Source organism: Sarcophilus harrisii, chromosome 3 (assembly GCF_902635505.1).
Source record: "Sarcophilus harrisii chromosome 3, mSarHar1.11, whole genome shotgun sequence".
NCBI classification, from domain to species: domain Eukaryota; kingdom Metazoa; phylum Chordata; class Mammalia; order Dasyuromorphia; family Dasyuridae; genus Sarcophilus; species Sarcophilus harrisii.
Window position 1 is genome coordinate 13,926,944 of NC_045428.1, and position 19,621 is coordinate 13,946,564.

The 19,621-nt window shown below is 37.3% G+C and overlaps 1 protein-coding gene and 1 long non-coding RNA gene across 6 annotated transcripts in view; one reads left to right on the forward strand and one right to left on the reverse strand.

Annotated features, from left to right (window-relative positions):
• LOC116422187 overlaps positions 1-16,283 on the reverse strand; it is a 34,452-nt gene extending 18,169 nt beyond the window's left edge. The window contains exons 1-2 of one of the 2 annotated variants that reach the window (XR_004232736.1): positions 15,553-16,283; positions 10,087-10,252 (exon numbers count right to left, since the gene is read on the reverse strand). This is a non-coding gene — a long non-coding RNA (uncharacterized LOC116422187). The remainder of the gene's footprint in view (positions 1-10,086; positions 10,253-15,552) is intronic. The other variant, XR_004232737.1, reaches the window with a different exon arrangement.
• The window catches only part of MME (membrane metalloendopeptidase), a 111,579-nt gene that overhangs the window by 89,777 nt on the left and 2,181 nt on the right, over positions 1-19,621 (forward strand). For all 4 annotated transcript variants that reach the window (XM_031957548.1, XM_031957552.1, XM_031957549.1 and 1 more), the window contains exons 18-22: positions 10,102-10,221; positions 12,307-12,440; positions 12,551-12,616; positions 13,841-13,936; positions 14,260-14,336. In XM_031957548.1, coding sequence (XP_031813408.1) covers positions 10,102-10,221; positions 12,307-12,440; positions 12,551-12,616; positions 13,841-13,936; positions 14,260-14,336 — 493 coding nt within the window. The remainder of the gene's footprint in view (positions 1-10,101; positions 10,222-12,306; positions 12,441-12,550; positions 12,617-13,840; positions 13,937-14,259; positions 14,337-19,621) is intronic.

Sequence of the window (19,621 nt, forward strand, 5' to 3'; positions counted from 1 at the left end):
TGATCACTTTACTTTTGGATCAGAAACTTCTGTGGTTCCTTCCTATCAAGACAGAAACTCCTCAACTTGACAGTCCTGGATAACTGACCTATGGCCTACCTTTCCAAAATCATTTCCATTGTTTCCCTCATCCCTTTTCCTCTCTAATGAAGCAGTCTCCTGAGGGCCCCTTAGATGAGTTCACAGCTAAGTTCACAGTGGATAGGTGCTAGGTCTGGATTCAAGAATTCCTGAGTTCAAATCCAGCAGTGGGCATTTAGTAATAGTCACTACTATTTGCTTCAATTTCCTCGAAAGTGAGGATAATAATAATAATCTTTTTTTTTTCTCTCCTCCAAATGGTTTTTGGGAACATCACATGAACAAAACACTGTAAAAGTGTTTTGCATAGTTCCCTGAAATTAGTGTCCTTCCTTTTTTTCCTCCTTTCTTTGTTACAGTTTGTTTGTTTTGAATTCTTCCTTACTCTAGACAAGAACAGGGCAAACTTCTCAGTGCAGATCAGTTTTCTATATCTGCGACTTTTCCATTCCTGAAACTAGAGGGGAGAAAACATGCAAACAAATATGTACAAAGCAAACTACATCCGGGATAAATAGGGAAGAGTGAACAGAGGAAAAGCACTGGAGCGAAGAGAGGGCCTTGAACCTCTTTAAGATTCCTTATCTGCAAATAATGATAGTACCTGACCTTATAATTACCTATATTACTCTTAGGAAAAACATGTCACATGTATGACTATTAAGTCTCAAAAGGTACTAGGAACTGTTGGATAGGGGATAAACAAATTCTGTTTTTTTTTAACCTTCCATTGTATTCCTAATTACATTTAGTGAATTTTTTAACCTTTTTTTTGTTTTGAGTTTCAAAAATTTCTCCCCTCTTTCTTGAGACAATAAAAAGTTTGATATAGGTTATACGTGTATAATCGTGAATTGTACTTCTATATTGGTCATGTGAAAGAAAACAGACCCGAGGGGAGGAAAAAAATTAAGAAATGATCAAAATCGAGAAGAAAGAGAAAAGGGGCCTTGAATATTCACACAGTGATGAATTAGTCCCTGAATTAACAGGAGCTTGAAGAATCTTTGCAGAGATGCATGCAGACCTTCCCTTACCCCAGTCAAACCCATCTTTCCCAGTGGAATTATAGAAGGATAAAGATAGAATCGTGGGCTCTTTGCAGATTCTTGACTGCTTAGGAAAGCAGTTCAGAGGAAAGCATGTCAGGCAAGGGGAAGGTCTTTGACATTTTTCTTTCTACTTCTTTTGGTAGTTTCACTGAAATCTTAAGTGGAGATTGTCTTGACTAAAAATAACAGAGGATCTCTGAAATTTCAATCGTTTTCCTTGACAGCAGCCTTGGGGTTGCAACAGTTCATCCTAAAGATGTGTTAGGTCCAAGAGAGACATAAAGACAGAACAATTCAGGGGCATTTATCTCTTAGTAAAGAAAATTGATCAACCTAAACTGATTTTTTAACAGAAAAATTGTCAGCAGTTTAGGTATCTTGTTCAAACTTCCTCAAATTGCTTATGTGCCTGTTCACAAGTATTTATTGAGCACTAACTATATGCCAAGCCTTGTGTTCGATCCTAGGGCTACTACTGAACCTAACCTATAGGAGCCTATAGCCTTCCCCAGGAAATAGAATTTGTATACAGTTTCAACATATCTATCTATGAGCATCTGGTTCCCCCTGGCTAGACTGGAAGCTTCTTGAAGGTCACAACTGTTTCCACCTTTGTGTCTCTGTCTCCCAACACAGAGCCTGATCCAGTCTGTAGGGGATCCTTAATAAATGTCTGTTGATTGATCTGCATCTCACTTAGATGCAGATATAATTTGTGGGGAGAACAGTTATGTGCTAGGGGATAAGGAAAAGTCACTTTTTGAAGGGAGATGCTGTTTGAGCTCAATTTCAAGTTAAGTTTTCAAGAGTCCACGATAAAGAAGGAATGTATTCCAGATAGGGATGGCCAGGGTAAAGAGTTTGGAAGTGACTCCATCACTGACTCTCTGTAATGGGCTCAAGATAATTTTGTTTAAGTGTGGGGGAGGGGGGGGAGGGAGCATAGAACCCAGTTAGTTATATAGCATCAACAAACCTTTTCATGAACAAGAAAATGAGGAGAGGGAAGGAGGAAGAAGAACACCTATTTGCCCTGAAAATCTTTGCTTAGATATCTTTCTATGAAAGAATGCTGAAATATTAATTTCGATGGAAATGACCATTTTTCTAATAATATCAACCCTATGAATAAAGTTGCAAAGAAAAGATGAAAGCAGGTTCCCTTGTTTACAGAGGTGAGGGGACTCTGTTCCAACATTGCCTGTATTGACAGATTCCTTTGTGTTTATTCATTTTGCAGAACTATTTTTCGCTCCATAATTTCTTTGATATAGAACAAGATTTTTTAGTAGGAGAAGTGAGAGGGATAGTGACATAAAAACAAAAATCCATAAAATTTATTTTTTAAAGTTCCAGCCACTCTCTAATTAGGTAACCAGATTGATGGCATGTATGGATACAGAGGAATCATTTTCCAGAAAGGAAATTGATTCTAGGGCAAGAGAATGAAAAATGGGAAAGACCTTAGACAAGTCCAATGTTTTCTTTCTTTTTATATGATGTAGAGGAGTGAGTGTGAGAGTGTGTGTGTATGTATGTGCGTGCGTGCTTGTTGATATATAGATAAAATCTCAAATGCTTTTATTTAATTAAATGTGCCTCATTAATTAACTAAATTATGGTTATCTTTGGTAATGACAAAATTTCCATTCCTCTGACCCAGGACTGGTTCAGACAAAGTGGGGCAGTAGTAATAGGTCAGAGTGCTTGCACCAGGACTTCACTTTACAGCTGAGTAACTGTACATGACTAGGTGGTACCATATGCCACAGAGTGCCGGGAAAATAGACATTCAAGAATTTTAAAAACTTAGTAACTGTGCGACTGTGGGCAAGTCAGACTGTTTGCCTCAATTTAGAAAATCCCAGATGGGTCATGGAGCTTTGGACATAACTGACTGACAGCACTTCGAGTGTCCTTTCACTCTTTAGGTCCCTAATTCAGAGATTTGCCCGAGTCACAAATAATCAGCAGAGCCAGAATCTGAACCCAAGCCCAGTATTCTTTCCAGAAGCAGGTCATGCCTAAAGAATGACTTCTGTAGGTACTTGAGTTATAACAGTGACGGTCCTAAAGGGACCTTGTAAAATATTCAGCACCAATGAGAAGTGGCTTTCAGAGCTTCAGCGACAGCAGAAATGGAGTGGCAATCATCATTCGTGAGGCTGAGTTTGATCGCTATTATTTAATATGAACTATAAAATCTTATCTTGTGCCTGAACTGTGGCATCTGAGGGTATAATTAAAGCATCAGGGACTTGCTAGTTAATGATCAGCCTTGATAGAACATTTCATAAGAACAGTTTATGTAATGGGTGGATTTTAACCGAGTGCAGAGTGTGGGAGACGGAGCTTGCCTTCTCTTTAATAAATGGGCCACATATCCTTTCATATACTTGGATGTTGAAAAAGGGCCCCCTTGATGATGATCACTTTGCAAGGCTAACCCTTCACCACGTGGCTCTGCCAGCATTCAGGGGCTTGTCTGGAGGTGTCTGAGTGTGTCTTACCACAGCTGTCATTTTGGTCTCTCCTCATTTGTAACTTTTCTCTGTAAGTTGTAACCTTAAAGTTGCTCAGGATGTCATACCCCTTGTAAATCAGAGGTGATAGATGTGTATGTGTACAAATTTGTATAGGTATCTTATCTAGATGTATATATCTTTTTAGGTTTTTACATACACACACACACACACACACACACACACACACAAATGTATATATCATATAGATATTTGTATAAATGCACACAATTACAAAGATTGTTTTGGAAAGGAAAACACTAGCATTTAGGGATTGAAGGCAGGGAAGGTGGTGTGTAAGAGATGGCATTCAAACTGAGTTTTGAAGGAAACCAGGAATTCTGAGAAGCTGAGATAAGGACAATATGTTCTGTTCATATATAATCATTCAGTGCAAAGGTACAGATATTAAAAATGGAGGGTTGTACGTGAGAAACAGTTCAAAGGTCATTAAAAAAGAGAATAAGATGGAGTAATAAGAATATTAGGACCACATTGTGAAGATTTGGACATAACTGATAGCACTTTGCATCTTTGCTTCCTTACCCGCAAAGTGACAAAAAGAGGAATGGATATGATATTCTGGAAGTAATAGGGAGCTATACTTACATAGAGAAATGATATGATTAAATTTGTGCTTTAGGAAGATTACTTTGTCAGCTGTGTGGTGGAACAAAACATGGGAGGAAAAGTAGGGAGAAACATTCAGAAAACCCAATTTAAAGGCTAATTTAAAGGAAAAAAATTGACAGACTAAAATTAAAACAAAAAAACCCAACTTTTGCAATTTTTTCCATAGATCTTAAGAAATGATAGTCTTGTCATGCTGATTCTAGACTTCTAAATTAATAGTATTTAAAATGAAAGGAACCCCAGAAGTCTACCTATTTTCTCATTTTACAAAATTGTCTAGAGTCTTTGCCGGGAATACCAAAGCCAAGATTCAAAACCTACCAATCCGGGATTCTTTTTATTTTTACTACTCCATGACTAAACTGGATGACTTGTGATGAACCTAAAATGAAGCTTTTCATTTTAATCCAGTGAGTCTCCAATTCCTTTATTCTATTCCCCAAAATAAGAAAGTAACAGCTGATCAAGTTCAGCACCATTTCAATATTTAATTTCTGTCCTACACGATGCCGTGCGTGTACCATTTACTTAATATTTGCTGAACTGACTACTCTCATAATACCAAGCTCATGACCTTTCACATCATATCATAAAGCAGATTCCGACAAAACAAGAACATAGGACCAATACTTTCCTTACTGCAAACTATTCAAATAATAATCATTCTGTTTCTTATCAGCAGTAACCTTTGTTGAAAGTGATAGGGAACTATTCACTTCACTTCCCTGAGACGCCCATTGATGGGGGACTTATTTCATTAAATATTTATATTATGTACAAACGTGGTTTCCATTTGAATGAGTTCAGGCCACTGTGTGAAGTCCATCTAATAGCAAATTCATCCAGACCACCATAGACTTGTGAATAGAAAATTAAATGAAGATCCAGTATTGTTTCCATTGGATTTTAGCCATGACATTATTTTATGTATTCTTGATTCCAACACTTGACTTTCTGTTTCTTTCAATAATCATTTGGCTTTTTTTAAAAACAAAAATTCTCAATCCAATTTCCTGATTAAAGTTATTGTGGTTTATGTTTTCTGGGTAAGGCCAGAGGGAGTGTACAAATGATTTGCCTACAATCAATCACATCTTGGGGCCTTTCATACTGAATTTCCAGCTAAGAAGTGCACAGTAAAAGTAGAAGGCAGGGTGTCTCTATTGATTTGTCTGTTTGCTAGGATAATAATCACCATCACTCCCATTTTTATAAGAGCCATAATAATAATTTTTGTTTATATATAGCTTTGAGGTTTCGAATGTGCTTTTCCATTTGGAAGTGTTATAGTTCCTGAACAGTATGTGTAAATATCCAAAGCAAAATTTTAAATGTTTGTTTTTGTTATTTCTGATTCTAAAAGATAACTGAGCATGACTATATTTATTACCAGTAAAATCTATTGTCTCCTGTGTTAAAATGTGTTAAAATGAGATTGTAGAAAACGACTCAAGGCATTTTTTTTTTTTTTAAATAATGAGTCCATTAGTGGGATTTTGTGAGGGTCCTACTATGTGTCATGTCATGAACATGGTAGGACTGTAACCCATATAAAGAATGAACCAATCTCTTTAGAAATTTACATTTTTTGCAATTTTTGCCTGAAAAAGGCAAATCTCAAATAATCAGAACCCAAAACAAAATATGCTTCTGAAATCTCTTGTGAGATAGTATAATAGCAATGGTTCAAAGGCAATTAGGCAATAACATACTCTTGTGAGAAGTATTTCATTTGGACCCTTATTCTATTCTAATCAATTTGATGAAACCATATCAATTTTCTGTATACAAGGCCCCTGTGAGCTGCAGTTCACTTGATTAACTATAGGTAGTTAACTAAAGGCTCTCGATCCTTGTTTTGTTTTGGCACAGTGACCAAGTGTGGCAGAGATCACAACTAGATGGAAAAGTCTCCATAATATATAGTATCTTTGAATGAAATCATTTGTCTAATAGGAATAGCTGGCCATCTTATGTCCCTGACTTTATAACTTATACCATTTCTTCCTGCCAAACCTAAGGAGTAGCCTATCCATCTTGTATGGAGATATTCCTTACTTCAACCACTTGTAACCCTACTGATGTGTCAAGACAGTTTATTTTATGTGTCACATGTCAATCAGTAGAATTACTCTGTATTTGCTATAGCTGGACCAAAATAAGTAGACATCTACCCCAGAAGAAGGATATCTCAAATCTGAGAAAGATGAGTAAGATTTGAGGTCCTTTTCATTAGAGGGGACCATGGACTCTTTGGTAAAGTGCCACTAGCTCAAACTTCTGACTCAAGCCCATTTAATGTAAGTAGGATAATTTTACTATCTGTAACTTGATTTTTTTTCCAAAGTGGCTGGCAAGAAGAGAAATGGTGAAAGGAACATTATATTTATAATTAAAACATGGAATTGGAGGCACATGCTGACATGTAGTAGACATGGAAGGGGCTGGTAGGTGGTGCAGTGGATAGACTATTGGTCCTAAAGTCCAGAAGGTCTTATATTTTAAATATCATCTCAGAGATTGATTGTGTGACTCTGAGGAAGTCACTTTACCCTCTCTGCCTCAGTTACCTCACCTGTAAAATGAGGTGGAGAAGGAAATAGCAAACTTCTTCAGTGCCTTTGTCAAGAAAACCCCAAGTGGCATCATAAAAAGTCTGAAAAAACTGCATAGCAAGAACAATAAAATTTTAGCAGGTTTCTTCAGCTTGAGAGAGTACTGGGCCCAATGAAAGTCAGCAGGATCTGAGTTTAAATACAGCCTCAATTGTTGAACAAGTCTGTGAAATGGGAATAAAAATGGCATGTTCTGAGGATTACTTTTTAATCAGTTACATTCTTGAATAATTTTAAAAAGGTGAAAGAACTACGGTCATTCATCTCCCAATCTCAGTTTTATCACTTGTAAAAGTGAAAGTAGCAGTGCTTATGTTCTCAATCTCATAGGACTGTTCTGAGAATTATTATATTAATAGGAGCTATTTTTAGTGTTAGTCTGCAAATAGACCTTTATCATGTGTAATTTATAATTTTCTTATCAGGTTTGATTTTACAACCTGACCTTTACATGCATACCAACTCTATATCTCTCAATTAGAATTTGTGCTTACAGGGTGAATTTTTGCCTTATTTCTTTGAAATCACTTGTAATAGTATAACCCTAATCACTGAGGTTCTTAACCTATGATTCATGACCTTAGTTATTGTTGTTTTTAATATTTTAACAACTTTCAATATAATTGTTTTTCCATTTATTTTATGCATTTAAAATCATTTTGTCTCATGATGGAAAAAGTCATTCAAAGGGAAAAAAACAAGGAATTTAAATGTCTGAATGCAAATCAAAGTTATTTTTCCTTTTTTTTTCCTTCTTGTGCCAATTATTTTACAATACGTTTAATATCTTTTCACTTGCATAACATATCAGATTGTTTGCTTTGTTGGGGAGAAAGGAGAGAAGGGAGAAAAAATTTGGAACTCAATGTTATAAAAAAATTAAAATGATATAGGAAAAACAAACAAAAAATTAATTCATTCTGATAAAGGTTCCTAGACTTTGCCAGACTGTTCATGGCTTAAGAAAGACCCCTGTTCCACTGGATTCTGAGAGCCCCCGACTTCTTACCCCAAATAAGATTCAGTCCAGAGACTAAAGTGTTTTGCATTTGGCAGCTACTCAGTTTTTTATTATTTATTTCCCACTCTCCAAATCTACAGGGACCAGGTTTGGTACTAGTTTTATCATATGCATGAATGAATATGTATGTAATTTTAACTTCAGGCACAGGATAATGCTAGTACAGTGAGGTGTAGAAATGGGGATGCCCAAGCAAACTCATAAGATCAGGCAAAAGCTAAGAGTATGTTTTCCAAGGGCATCATCCTTAAATAAGGGGCAAGATCTAATCACTCCCAAAGAAAAGTCCAGATGGAACATGGTAGCTAAAAATCGGAGGTTAACCAGACTCCATCAATAGCACGTCCAATTATCTGACAAGCAGTAAAAGAAGGGGAAGAAACGAATCCCCTGATCCTGGCAGTAAATGCAATTAACTCCACACTCTGAATCTTGTCTGTTCCCTTCTATACTCTACTCTACCTAGAAAAGGCTATATCATTTTCTTGCCTCTGGATGTACATTGCTCTTGCTCTTAAACTATGTTTGTAATATCTTCCCCCAACCCTCTTTTGAATTCATATTCATCCTAAAAAGTCAGTTGCAATGTTTCCTCCCCCAGGAAGCCATCAGTGATTCCCCCAAACAGTCAGGAATGACCTTTTCCCCAACCTCTCTCTGCAAACTCACACAGCACTTCTCTCATATACTTGTCAGGTATTAATTTTACATTTTATTGTTTATTATGTATGTGTTGAGACACAGCCTGCTGTCTAGTGGAGAGAGCTGGCCTTAGATTCATAAAAGACCAAGAGTCTGCCATAAGGCACTGGCTGTGTTTCTCAGGGCAAGTCAATTAATCTCTCAATGCCTCGATGAGCTATAATGCTAGAGGAAAGTTTTTACCTGAAACTTCTTACATTGATAGAATCCCAGATGGCCCAAAAAGCTAGAGGGAAGTCAAGGGTGATGGGATCCTTACAAAAATTTGATGAATGCAGGGATTGGAGCTCATATATGCTTTGTATCTCCCCCAGGGCTTAAGTGAGAGCCTTCTACCTGAGAAGAAAATTATTGGATTGCCTCTATGTATCCCCAACTTTAGCACAACGTCATGGCAATTCATGGATTTTTTCCCCTACATTTAATATGCTGAATTGAAACACAAGTTAGCTCAGTTAAAGAGAGAGTGGATACAGGAATTCATCTACCAACAAGCTTTTATGAAACGTCTATAATTTTCCTGGTGCCACATTGATCGTGGGAATAAAAAATGGAACCTCCCCTCAAGAAGCTTTTATTCTAACAGGATATATGTTCAGTATAGTAATAGAGGTTGGATGGAGGATTCATTGCAGGGAAGCTCCCTCCGGCAATGCAGATTTGCACCTGTTTTGAAGATTTTGGAGTGTAGCCTATAAAAGGAAGGGAAGCTCACAGGGGGCTTGCCAAGGGTCAAACAGCTAGTATGTGTTAGAGGTGAAAATTGTACCCAGTTTCCCAACTTCATTAATGCAAGATAAGCTGGTCATTAAACTAGGATGTAAAGCCAACAAGAAGCAGCAGGCAGGAACTTGGGTCAGAACAAGGTGGCTCACTGCTCCCACAGAACTCCTGTTAGCTTTTCTAGCTAGACCAAGATTACCTACAGGGCTGCATTTTCCTTATAGAAACCGGATCCAGTGCATTTAAATTGCTTGTGTTCCTATAACTTCTGAGGCAATGATGCATAGATGTGGCAAGAAGATGCTGATGAAATAAAGAAGAGGAATACTGGGGCTAAGAGTAGCTTCAATTGCTTTCCTCCCTCTCATTCCCTGAAGGGGAGAGGTAGGGGACACTAACTTTGACTTGTTGGTAGTCACTTGGGCAGGGAATGCCCCCCAAAAGGACTGTGGGTTTATAGAGTCTGATGATCTCAGAGTGACTTATTTCAAGCAGCCTGTTCCCCTTATTTTATAGACAAAGGAATTGCTGTCCAGAGAAGAAGCGAGATTGTCCACAATCACCCAGGCAGCTAAGAGAATTAGGATTCAAGTCCTCTAACTCATGAAGGGCCATTCTTCCCTCTAATTGTTAACTAGAACACCATGGTGGTGTTTGTTCTTCCAGAAAAGTAGCTTAGTAGATAGGGTGCCTTTGGACCTGTGGTTCATGCAACAAGGCAAGATTTTAACTCTTACCTTCTATCTTTGTAGTTTTCCCAGCTGGCATCCTGCAGCCTCCCTTCTTCAGTGCAAACCAGCCCAACTCCTTGAATTATGGCGGCATCGGCATGGTTATAGGACACGAAGTCACCCATGGCTTTGATGACAATGGTGAGTCCATCGCAGTTTTATTCACTTTCTCCTAAAATGACCAGCATTAAAGTTTCTCTTCCTTCTTCATTTCACGTATACAATCATTTTCCAAGATTCTAAGTCAGTTTTTACACAACACACACACACACACACACACACACCCCTTCTCTCTCCTTACTGACACCCTCCAAGTTTGGAACCTCTCTGCTTCTCACCCAGCCCAGTATGATAACTTCCAAATACGTCTCCCTGCCTCCATATCTTTCTTCTGCACAACTCCCAAGTGGATACCCCTAAAGTGCAGACTTTACCTGTCACCCCCACACATACTCAGTAAGCTGCAGTGGTTCCCTGGAACTTCTGAGATAAAAAAATATAAAGTCATTTTTAAGTATTTCTAGCTCATGCCTGCTTTCTAGGCTGACTTCATTCTGTATTTCTCTCTCTCAGACATGGTCCATTAATGGCTTTCTGGTTCTTCCTCAGACTCTCAGTCTTTTTGTGACCTTAGTTCTCCATCTCCCTCTCTATCTTATGTCATTCCTTGTTCCTTTCAAGATTCAGCTCAAGTGTTTCCTTGCCCCATTTCTCCAACTATTCATTCAGCTTCTCCCTGCTTTACCCACTCAATTATATCTGCTACTTCCCCAGGTAGAATGTAAGTTCCTTGAGGGCAGGAAATTTTTGCTTTTGTTTTTGCTGCCCCCTGTCAATTATTTTGACTTATTCTTTAATATATATATCGTTTCCCCCAGGTAGAATGTAAGCTCCTTGAAGGCAGGAAATGTTTACTTTTATCTTTGTATCTTCAGAACCTACACAATGGTTATGTAATGGATGGGATGTACTAGAACACAATATGCAATATCCATGAGGCCGTCAATGTAATACCAAGTAACTAGTATCAGAATGTTGAACATCATTGGATTTAGCTAATATGTTAGGGGTTGTTCTTGTTAGAGTTGGAAGAGCTCTGAGTTTAATTTATTTTAAGGGAACTGAGGTCTAAGTAGGCTGAGGGTCGCCCTCAAGGCAGTGGGAGATGTGGCCCTGGAGCTGAGGTATCTGAGCTAGAGACATTAATTTGGGATTTTACCTAAGCATAGGATAAGCAAAGGGTGAGACAGGACCAATTCACCAAGAAAGCATACAGAAAGGAACCGTGCTTACATGGAAAAATTATAAAAAGATGGGAAGGGGAAAGGAAACAGGGGAGTGATTTCAACCAGTATTTATTGAAGATCTACCCTGTGCTTGACATAGTTCAGGGAACTATGGGGGATTATACAAGAAGCAACATTAAAGAATTGACAGCCTAATTAGACAAACAAGGTTTTTATACTTGAAGCAACATAAAACAGAAAATAAAGTGTCAAAATATGAGAGAAAGGTGGCTAATCCTGTGAGAAGGAAGAGGAAAAATTAGTTTGGGTTGATGATTAGGACAAGCTATAAGCATGCAGCAATACTCGAGAGATTTAAAAAAAAAAAAAAAAAAAAAAAACCCTCTGTAGCTTAAAATCCAGGTCAGTCTCTTTGCTAATTTTGGAATTGTTGGTAATGATGGAAGAAGAGCAGAGATTTGGATCTTTCAGGGTCTTGTGTGGAAAGCTTATGTTCTACTAGAGGAAAACAACTTAAGCACAAATAAAAATAAAAAATAATTCTCAAAGTCAAAGAATGGGGTAGAGGGACTGAGAAGGCCATTTGTAGGAAGTGGCAGAGAGAAAGACGTATTTCTCATAATAAAAAATCACCTTGGACAAAGGTGAAGAAACTGGATCCAAAATGTCATATACTGGGAACAGTGGAGCTGGTCGGTTTGACTGGAACAAATAGTTGTTTTGTTTTGTTTTTTTTTTTTTAATAAGAGGGCTAATGTGAGATCAGTGAGGAAAGATGGACTGGAACCCAAATGAAAAGGACTTCCAATCCCAACAAAGAATTTGGTGCTTAATTCTAGAAGGAATTGACAAAGATACATAAAATTTAATAGAGAAAAAATTTTAGTCACTTCTATTTGCTTCTGTGTTTTCTTAGTCATCTTTTTACACATTGAAGTGAAAAATCACTATTATAATCACTCTCCTTTTCTTTTTCCAGGTAGAAACTTCAACAAGGATGGGGATCTCATTGATTGGTGGTCTCAGGAATCTGCCAACAATTTCAAAAACCTGTCTCAATGTATAGTATACCAATACGGAAACTTTTCGTGGGACCTAGCAGGTGGCCAGCATGTATGTCATGAGCACCTTCGTGCTAAATTCTCTTCACTTGTTAAAAGTTCTAGATAAATTTTCTTTTGAAACTTAATACATTTCAGGGCGTGTTTGATTTTTTTTGACAGCTCAATGGAATCAGCACTCTGGGAGAAAACATTGCTGACAATGGAGGTCTTGGGCAAGCATACAGGGTAAGCAGCATTCATTTTCTTTCTGTTAGTAATTCAGAAAAAAATAGAGGGAATGGAAAATAATGTGCCAAACATTTTTTTTTCCTTTTAAAGAAGTTGCCTTCAAATTAAAATTTTATTTTATATCTATCGATCTCTCTCTATATAGATATATTTATATATCTTTAAATTTTTATATTTAAATAAATATGATTTGTAGTCAATTCTTCCTAAAAAGATAGTTATTTTTGGTTTCATTTCATTTTTGAAAATTATTGTGTTAAGGCTATTAGAAAGCATTTCAAGTCTTATTTAATTTAGATAAGTATATTTACTATTTTTTTTCATTTCTTCTTGAAAATTCTTGTTTTTAAGGCCATTAGAAAGGATTTTATGTCTTATTTGATTTACATCAGTATATTTACTAAGAGTAGACCTGTGAAATCTTATTAGTTTTTTGCCTCTTTTACCTTATTTATTCTTGATAAATTAATGATTTTCAAAAAGAAAAATAAAAGGGGAGGAGGTGTGGAAAATGCCAGCTCTGAAAATCAGACAGATAGACCTGGCTATGAGATCCCAGAGAAGACACTTAATCTATGATCTATACAAGAAGTTTCTAAGACTATTTGAGTCAGATGAATGAGTCAGTGGAAGGCTGGTTCTTGATCACTGAAAAAGTGCAGGTCCAGTTTAAGCTAGATTTTCAGTCCCTTGAAGACACGGTATAGGTCTTATGGCTCTGTATGTTACCACCTTCCATATAGTCCTAGATGTAACTGATAATTAGCAAATGTCTGTCATTGATTACAATGAGATGCATGTGTGAGTAGGGACAAAGGAGGGAGGAAAATTTGGAACTCAAGTTTCTGCAAGAGTGAATGTTAATATAGTCTGAAAATTTAAAAAAAAAAAAAAAAACTTTTTCAAAAATATAGGGGCAGCTAGGTGATGCAGTGAATAGAGCATCATCCCTGAAGTCAGGAGGACCAGAGTTCAAACCTGGTCTCAGACACTTAGCACTTCCTAGATGTGTGACCCTGGGCAAGTCACTTAACCCCAATTGCCTCAGGGAAAGAAAATATAAGGGAGAAAATAACAATAAAAAAAAGATTTTTATCTTCTTGAACTTTGTTTAAACTCACACTCTGGAATACTCTTTTTAAATGTCAAATTTAAACACTACATAAATTTGAGCTGTAAGCAGAAATTTGCTAACATGCTTTCTGTCAATTCACTACATAGGCTTATCAGAATTTTGTGAAAAAGAATGGGAAAGAGAAGCTACTTCCTGGACTTGACCTCAACCACAACCAGTTGTTCTTCTTGAACTTTGCTCAGGTACTGTGTACAAATTCTTAATGGACAGAGGAAATTCTTTGCAATTGAGATTTCCTAAGAAGCCAGATGTCTGATAAGGATTCAGCTCCCGTGGCAGTAGGTAACTTGACTATCCTTCAAAGCATGAAGTTGCTGTCCCTATGAGGTCAAGGTTAGATAGTTATTGCCTTCTCTCCCCTTTTTAAGTTCTTTGTTGATTGTTGCTCAGGAATCCTGGGAATGGTTCTCATCTACTTGCCTAACTTAAAATGTAAATAAATACACCAGAATCTTCTGAAGGGATCCTGATTTTCATGCTATGTTCTTTCTATTTATGTTCCTAGGTGTGGTGCGGGATCTACAGGCCAGAATATGCCATCAACTCTATCAAAACTGATGTTCACAGTCCAGGCAATTTTAGGTAGGTTTTGACATGAATGGCTATTCAATTTATCTATGTCTTAATAGGTTCCCCCCCCCCCCCCTTTTTTTTTTTTTTTTTTGCATGATCATTAATGGCTTAGTGAATCACAGTTATAACAGCCTTCTTATTGGTCTTCCATGTTTAAGCTCCTTTGCTTCTACCAGTGTGAAGACCGAGTGAGCCCCCTGGATGCCTTAGAATCGGCCTGAGTCAGGATAAGCAAAAGTCTTTACGCTTTATTCTTGGTCTTTAGGGGTAGAAGTGAACCTTCCTTCTCTGTCTACCACCAAAGTGACTCTGGTTTGTCTTACTGTACCCCGTAGTCCCTCCTACAATTCTCTATATACACCAATTATTGAGCCAGCACAGAATAGTGGGAAGGGCCATTTTCCAAGGATATGCTAATAGAGTATTATCCAATTGGTAAGTGATCGATTGTCTGACCCCCCAATGCATCAACTCAGAGTTTTAGCCCCCTACATACTAGGAAATCCATAGTCTCCCTCTACTCAAATCAAACCATTTTTTATATACAAGTTGGTCTAGACCCATGAAAAATCTTATCAACTTATGTGTGAAGTTAGTTTTGTGTTCTTAGAGTCAAATGTAAAACCAGCAGATTGAGAGTTCAAAAACAGAGAATAAAGCATTTGAGTGATCCAAAGGGATATTTGTGGTATTTTTGTCTTGAGCTTTAAGATGATCTGTTTCAGAGGTTTAGAAGATATATGCTTTAATTCTGTTAGTAATATTGTACCACTTCAAAAGAGAGGATAGAACTGGAACACTCCATGATTAGAAGAAGCTCTTAAAGAAGGACTCAGATCCGTAGTCAGAGTAAGACCCATTGGGAGAAGATACAAATTTTTTTTTGACCGTGAGGGAAGGACCTCAATAAAAAGTCGGGCCATGACAGAACAGGACACTGTAGGGAATGGGTCTGCCTCCTATTCCACTGGAGGTCCATGAGTAGTGCCTGGATGATTGCCCAGCACCATTAGTAAGTGGGAAGTTGGACAAAATGACTTTCCCCATGCTCATAGCTTGTGGCACTAAGAACAAAAGACTACAGATTGCTCATTTTATCCATCTCCTATACTTAAAATCCCTTAACAGTTTTATTTGGGAAAGATGAAAAAGTATGAACTTGAAACGTATTCCACAAATGCAGCTCAGTCATTTATCTGTCACTGACATACTAAAGAGCTCCTACCTGTCCATATTATCCAGTTAGTATGTGCCAGAGGAAAGACAAATCCAGCTTCTCTCGACTTGAAGACCATCCTTGCATCCATTATGCTTCTGTACTTCTTAGGAATATTTGCATAGCAAGAAATCCAGATTTTGTTCTTATCATTCTCTCAAAGAACCATCTTAAGCAGAGTCTAAAAAGCATTTAAAAAAAAAAAAAAAAAAAAGCTAATGACTCTCCTTCCATTGGCTTTCATAAAAACTCTGTACATGGATCATCTACTCCAGTAACTCACTCCTGGGGAGAAGTTACATCATGGAAAAATCCAGACAAAAAGACTTTGAAACTGCTAAAGAAAGAGACATCATATGACAGGAATCGTGACTGGTCCTGTTCAGGGAAAATGAACACGTCAATAAATAGATGGGAAGCTTTCCAGGGCTTTTTCTTTTTGTACATTGTCTTAAAATGACCTGAAAATACCTCTTTCAACATTAAGTCATTCAACCAACACATTGTTTCTTATCTCTATCAGGTTTTGTTCTCAATGCACTTTTATTGTGGTTCAGCTTATACTAAGAGGAACAACTTGACTTTGTTCACATTATGGTTCCAAATGTTTTTATCCCCATTCATTTAAAAAAAAAAAAAGTGATCTATGAAGACAGTCAGATAAATTGTATAATAAGACTATGCCTTTTTACAATAGCTTTTTTCCCCCAAAATACATGTGTAGTTTTCAACATACACCTTTGTAAAACCTTGCATTCCAAATTTTTTTTCTCTCCTTCCATCTCTTCCCTAGACAGCAAGTAACCCACTATAGGCTAAAGAGGGTCAATTCTTCTAAATATATTTTCATATTTATCATGATGTGCAAGAAGAAGCAGATTAAAGGCGGGGGGGAGAAGGGTAAAATACTATGCTTTGATCTACTTTTCACTCTCCATATTTTTCTTTCCATCGCAAGTCTGTTGGGATTGCCTTGAATCACCTTATTATTTATCATAGTTGATCATCAAATAATCTTGTGATTATGTGAAATCTGTGTACAATGATCTCTTGATTCTGCTCATTTCACTTAGCATCAGTTCATGTAGCTCTCTCCAGGCTTCCATGAAATCCTCCTGCTGATGGTTTCTTATAGAACAAAAATATTCCATAACGTTCATATACCATAATTCATCTGTTCTCCAGCTAATGGGCATCCATTCAATTTCCGGTTTCTCACCATTACAAAAAGGGCTGCCACATTTTGACACATATGGGTCCCTTTCCCTTCTTTAAGATCTCTTTGGGGTATAAGCCCAGTAGAAACACTGCTTGATCAAAGGTTATGAATAGTTTGATAGCCCTTTGAGCATAGTTCCAAATTGCTCTCCAGAATGATTGGATCACAACTCCACCAACAATGCATTAGTGTCCCAGTTTTCCCACATCCCCTCCAATATTTATCATTAACTTTTCCTGTCATCTTAGTCAATCTGAAAGATATGTATTGGTACCTCCGAGTTAGGATTAAACCTTTTGAAAGGGATAGCTCACCAAAAGAGACAGGATGACTCAAGATAATGCTGTATTTATATCATCTATTTAAAACGATGCACTGATATGAGGAAAGCTAGAAAGCAAATTGCAGATACGAGCATGATAGCAGGCATTTGGCTGACTAGCAACGATCAGAGAAACAGATGCTTGTTTGGTGCTACAGTATACAACAGACTGCTAGAACAGATGGAGGATATAGATGAGGATTTCAGGAACCAGGGCACATTCATGACACAGTCAGCCGTACCATTTGCAGTCCTGGGGATCTGCAGTTCTCTCTCTGCCAAAAAGGAATGTAACTATTGATCTCCTATCTTTCCTTGAGAACCCAGCCTCTCAGAATCATGTGTAAAATAAGAGAAAGAAGGCACTGAGTGAGGTGGACAAGGTTCTTATTTAAGCCAAATGCATGAATTTTAGGACATGGATTTATAACACCTCCGGTGACAACTCGGAGGCCTTTGTGTTGTTTCCTTGTTTCCTGTCCTTGGATGGGTTCCAAATGGTTGAGGTTGCCAGATTGGTGACCTCTGAACAAATGAGGTGTTACTGTATATACACATTTTTTAAAACCCCCAAAACTGAAGGTATTATATTATTTAGTTGGAAAGTTATTTCCCTTGGGCCTGACCCTGCATGTTCCTTTCTGTGAATATTTCCCATTCATTTCAGAAAAGGCTTGTATTTTTTTAAGAGTCAATGGAATGCCAAACTTTTGCCAAGGAAATCATTATTTTCTCTAGAGGTAAAAGGATTTCCTTGGCAAAGGTTGAAGTTCCATTTAGTTTTGGAAATGGGCTGCTTCCTGGTTCTACCCCTTTCTAAAAAAAACACCATGTTTTAAAGGTCCCAGAGAAAGTTTTAGACACCGAGTTGTTGTTGAAGAGCTATATGCTAGTGATCGATGTGAAAATCGTTCTCCAACACATGGAAGATTTTTATAATTTAGGCTGTAATTGCCTCTATCTTCAGAAATAAAGGAGAAATGTGTTTGGCATCAGAATGGAAATATTGCTAAATCACTTTTACCATACCCAACTTATGACTAGCTCATTTCTCACAGGATCCTAGATTTATAAAGCATAAAGAAGGAAACCAAAAACAAGGACTTATCTCAAGTTCATTTGGGTAGCATCTAAGAGATCCAGGGATTTCATTAATCTAGCTCCCCATGGTTATAACTTTTTAAAGAGTACAAAGTACTTCCTAGATACATTTTGGGAAGATGGAGCAACAAGTCAGAAATTTCCAGGCTCTCCAGATTTCCCCTGCAAACAGAGAGAGCATTGCCACAAGATGAATGTAGAAGAGCAAAATTAAAGGGATAAAGCCCTTTCATAGTTCCTTATTTCATTGGATTTTCGAAAGAAGCCTCAAAGCTAGGTCCTATTATTTTTCCACGGATAAGCTCTTTAAGGCTTCGAGGTTAAGTGACTACTTTGTCAAAGTGTTTCTAACTATCTTTACCTTACCATCAAACCCACAGTCAAATGCCTTTTGGATCTACATCTCCCAGATCAACTACTTGGTCAGCCTTTTTCTTTCTCAAATTTATACTCTTAATTCATATGAAATATTTACCATGGTTCTTCTAATATCTAACTGAATATAACTGCCTGTTGTTTGGGGAAAACCTTTATTTTTCCTTAGTAAATCTGAATTTTGGGAATATACAACCATCTTTTTATTTGAAATTTACTTTCTAGTTCTCCAAGTCAGACACTTATTAAAGTATCCAATATGACTCAGGTGATATTGTCAGGTATGGTTTATCCCCTTTGCTTTATGAGAAGCTTTGCATGTTCAGGAAAACCCCTCCCTGAAGCATCTTCTATTTTCACTTCCCATGAAACAGGTTTTTAGTTTTTTGTTTTTTGTTTTTTGTTTTTTTTGTTTTTTTTTTTTTTTGCTATTACCACTGATGCTAATAATAATATTAATAAATTTAATAATGAATTTTAAAAATATACCTAGCAACCATATAGCATTCTTAATTGTAGAGCCTTTCCAATTTATCTCATTTGTTCAGCAGAACAACCTTGTGAAGTACAAGTTATTATCATAATTTTGCAGATGAGGGAACTGAGGTTGAAAGCTGCAAGGGACTTGTCTCAGGTCAAATAGCTAGCAAAGGTCTGCAGCAGTATTGGAACTCAGGGTTCGACACCACCTACCCAATGTGCCATCTAGCTAGCTCTATTAGCCCAAGACTCCATTTCATTTATAAATAACATTTTGGACTTTGGTTAGTCTCATAGATGCCATGGTAATTACTGCTGACATTTAATTAGCCCCTATTTTGATGTCTTTGACACTTTCCAACATCAAATTGTGCAATCTTCCTCCAAGATACCCATGATATGAAGATGGCCCAAGGACTGCAGAATTATATTTGAAAGAGTACAAGTTCCTATTGCATCTCATCAGGCTGTAAAGTTTCAAAGGAAAGGCTCAGTCTATTATTGAGGTCCTGCCTGGCTGAGCTTGGAGAAGGTCATTATCAAAACAAGCTTGATCCTATCAGGAAATGAGTTTTTTGCTT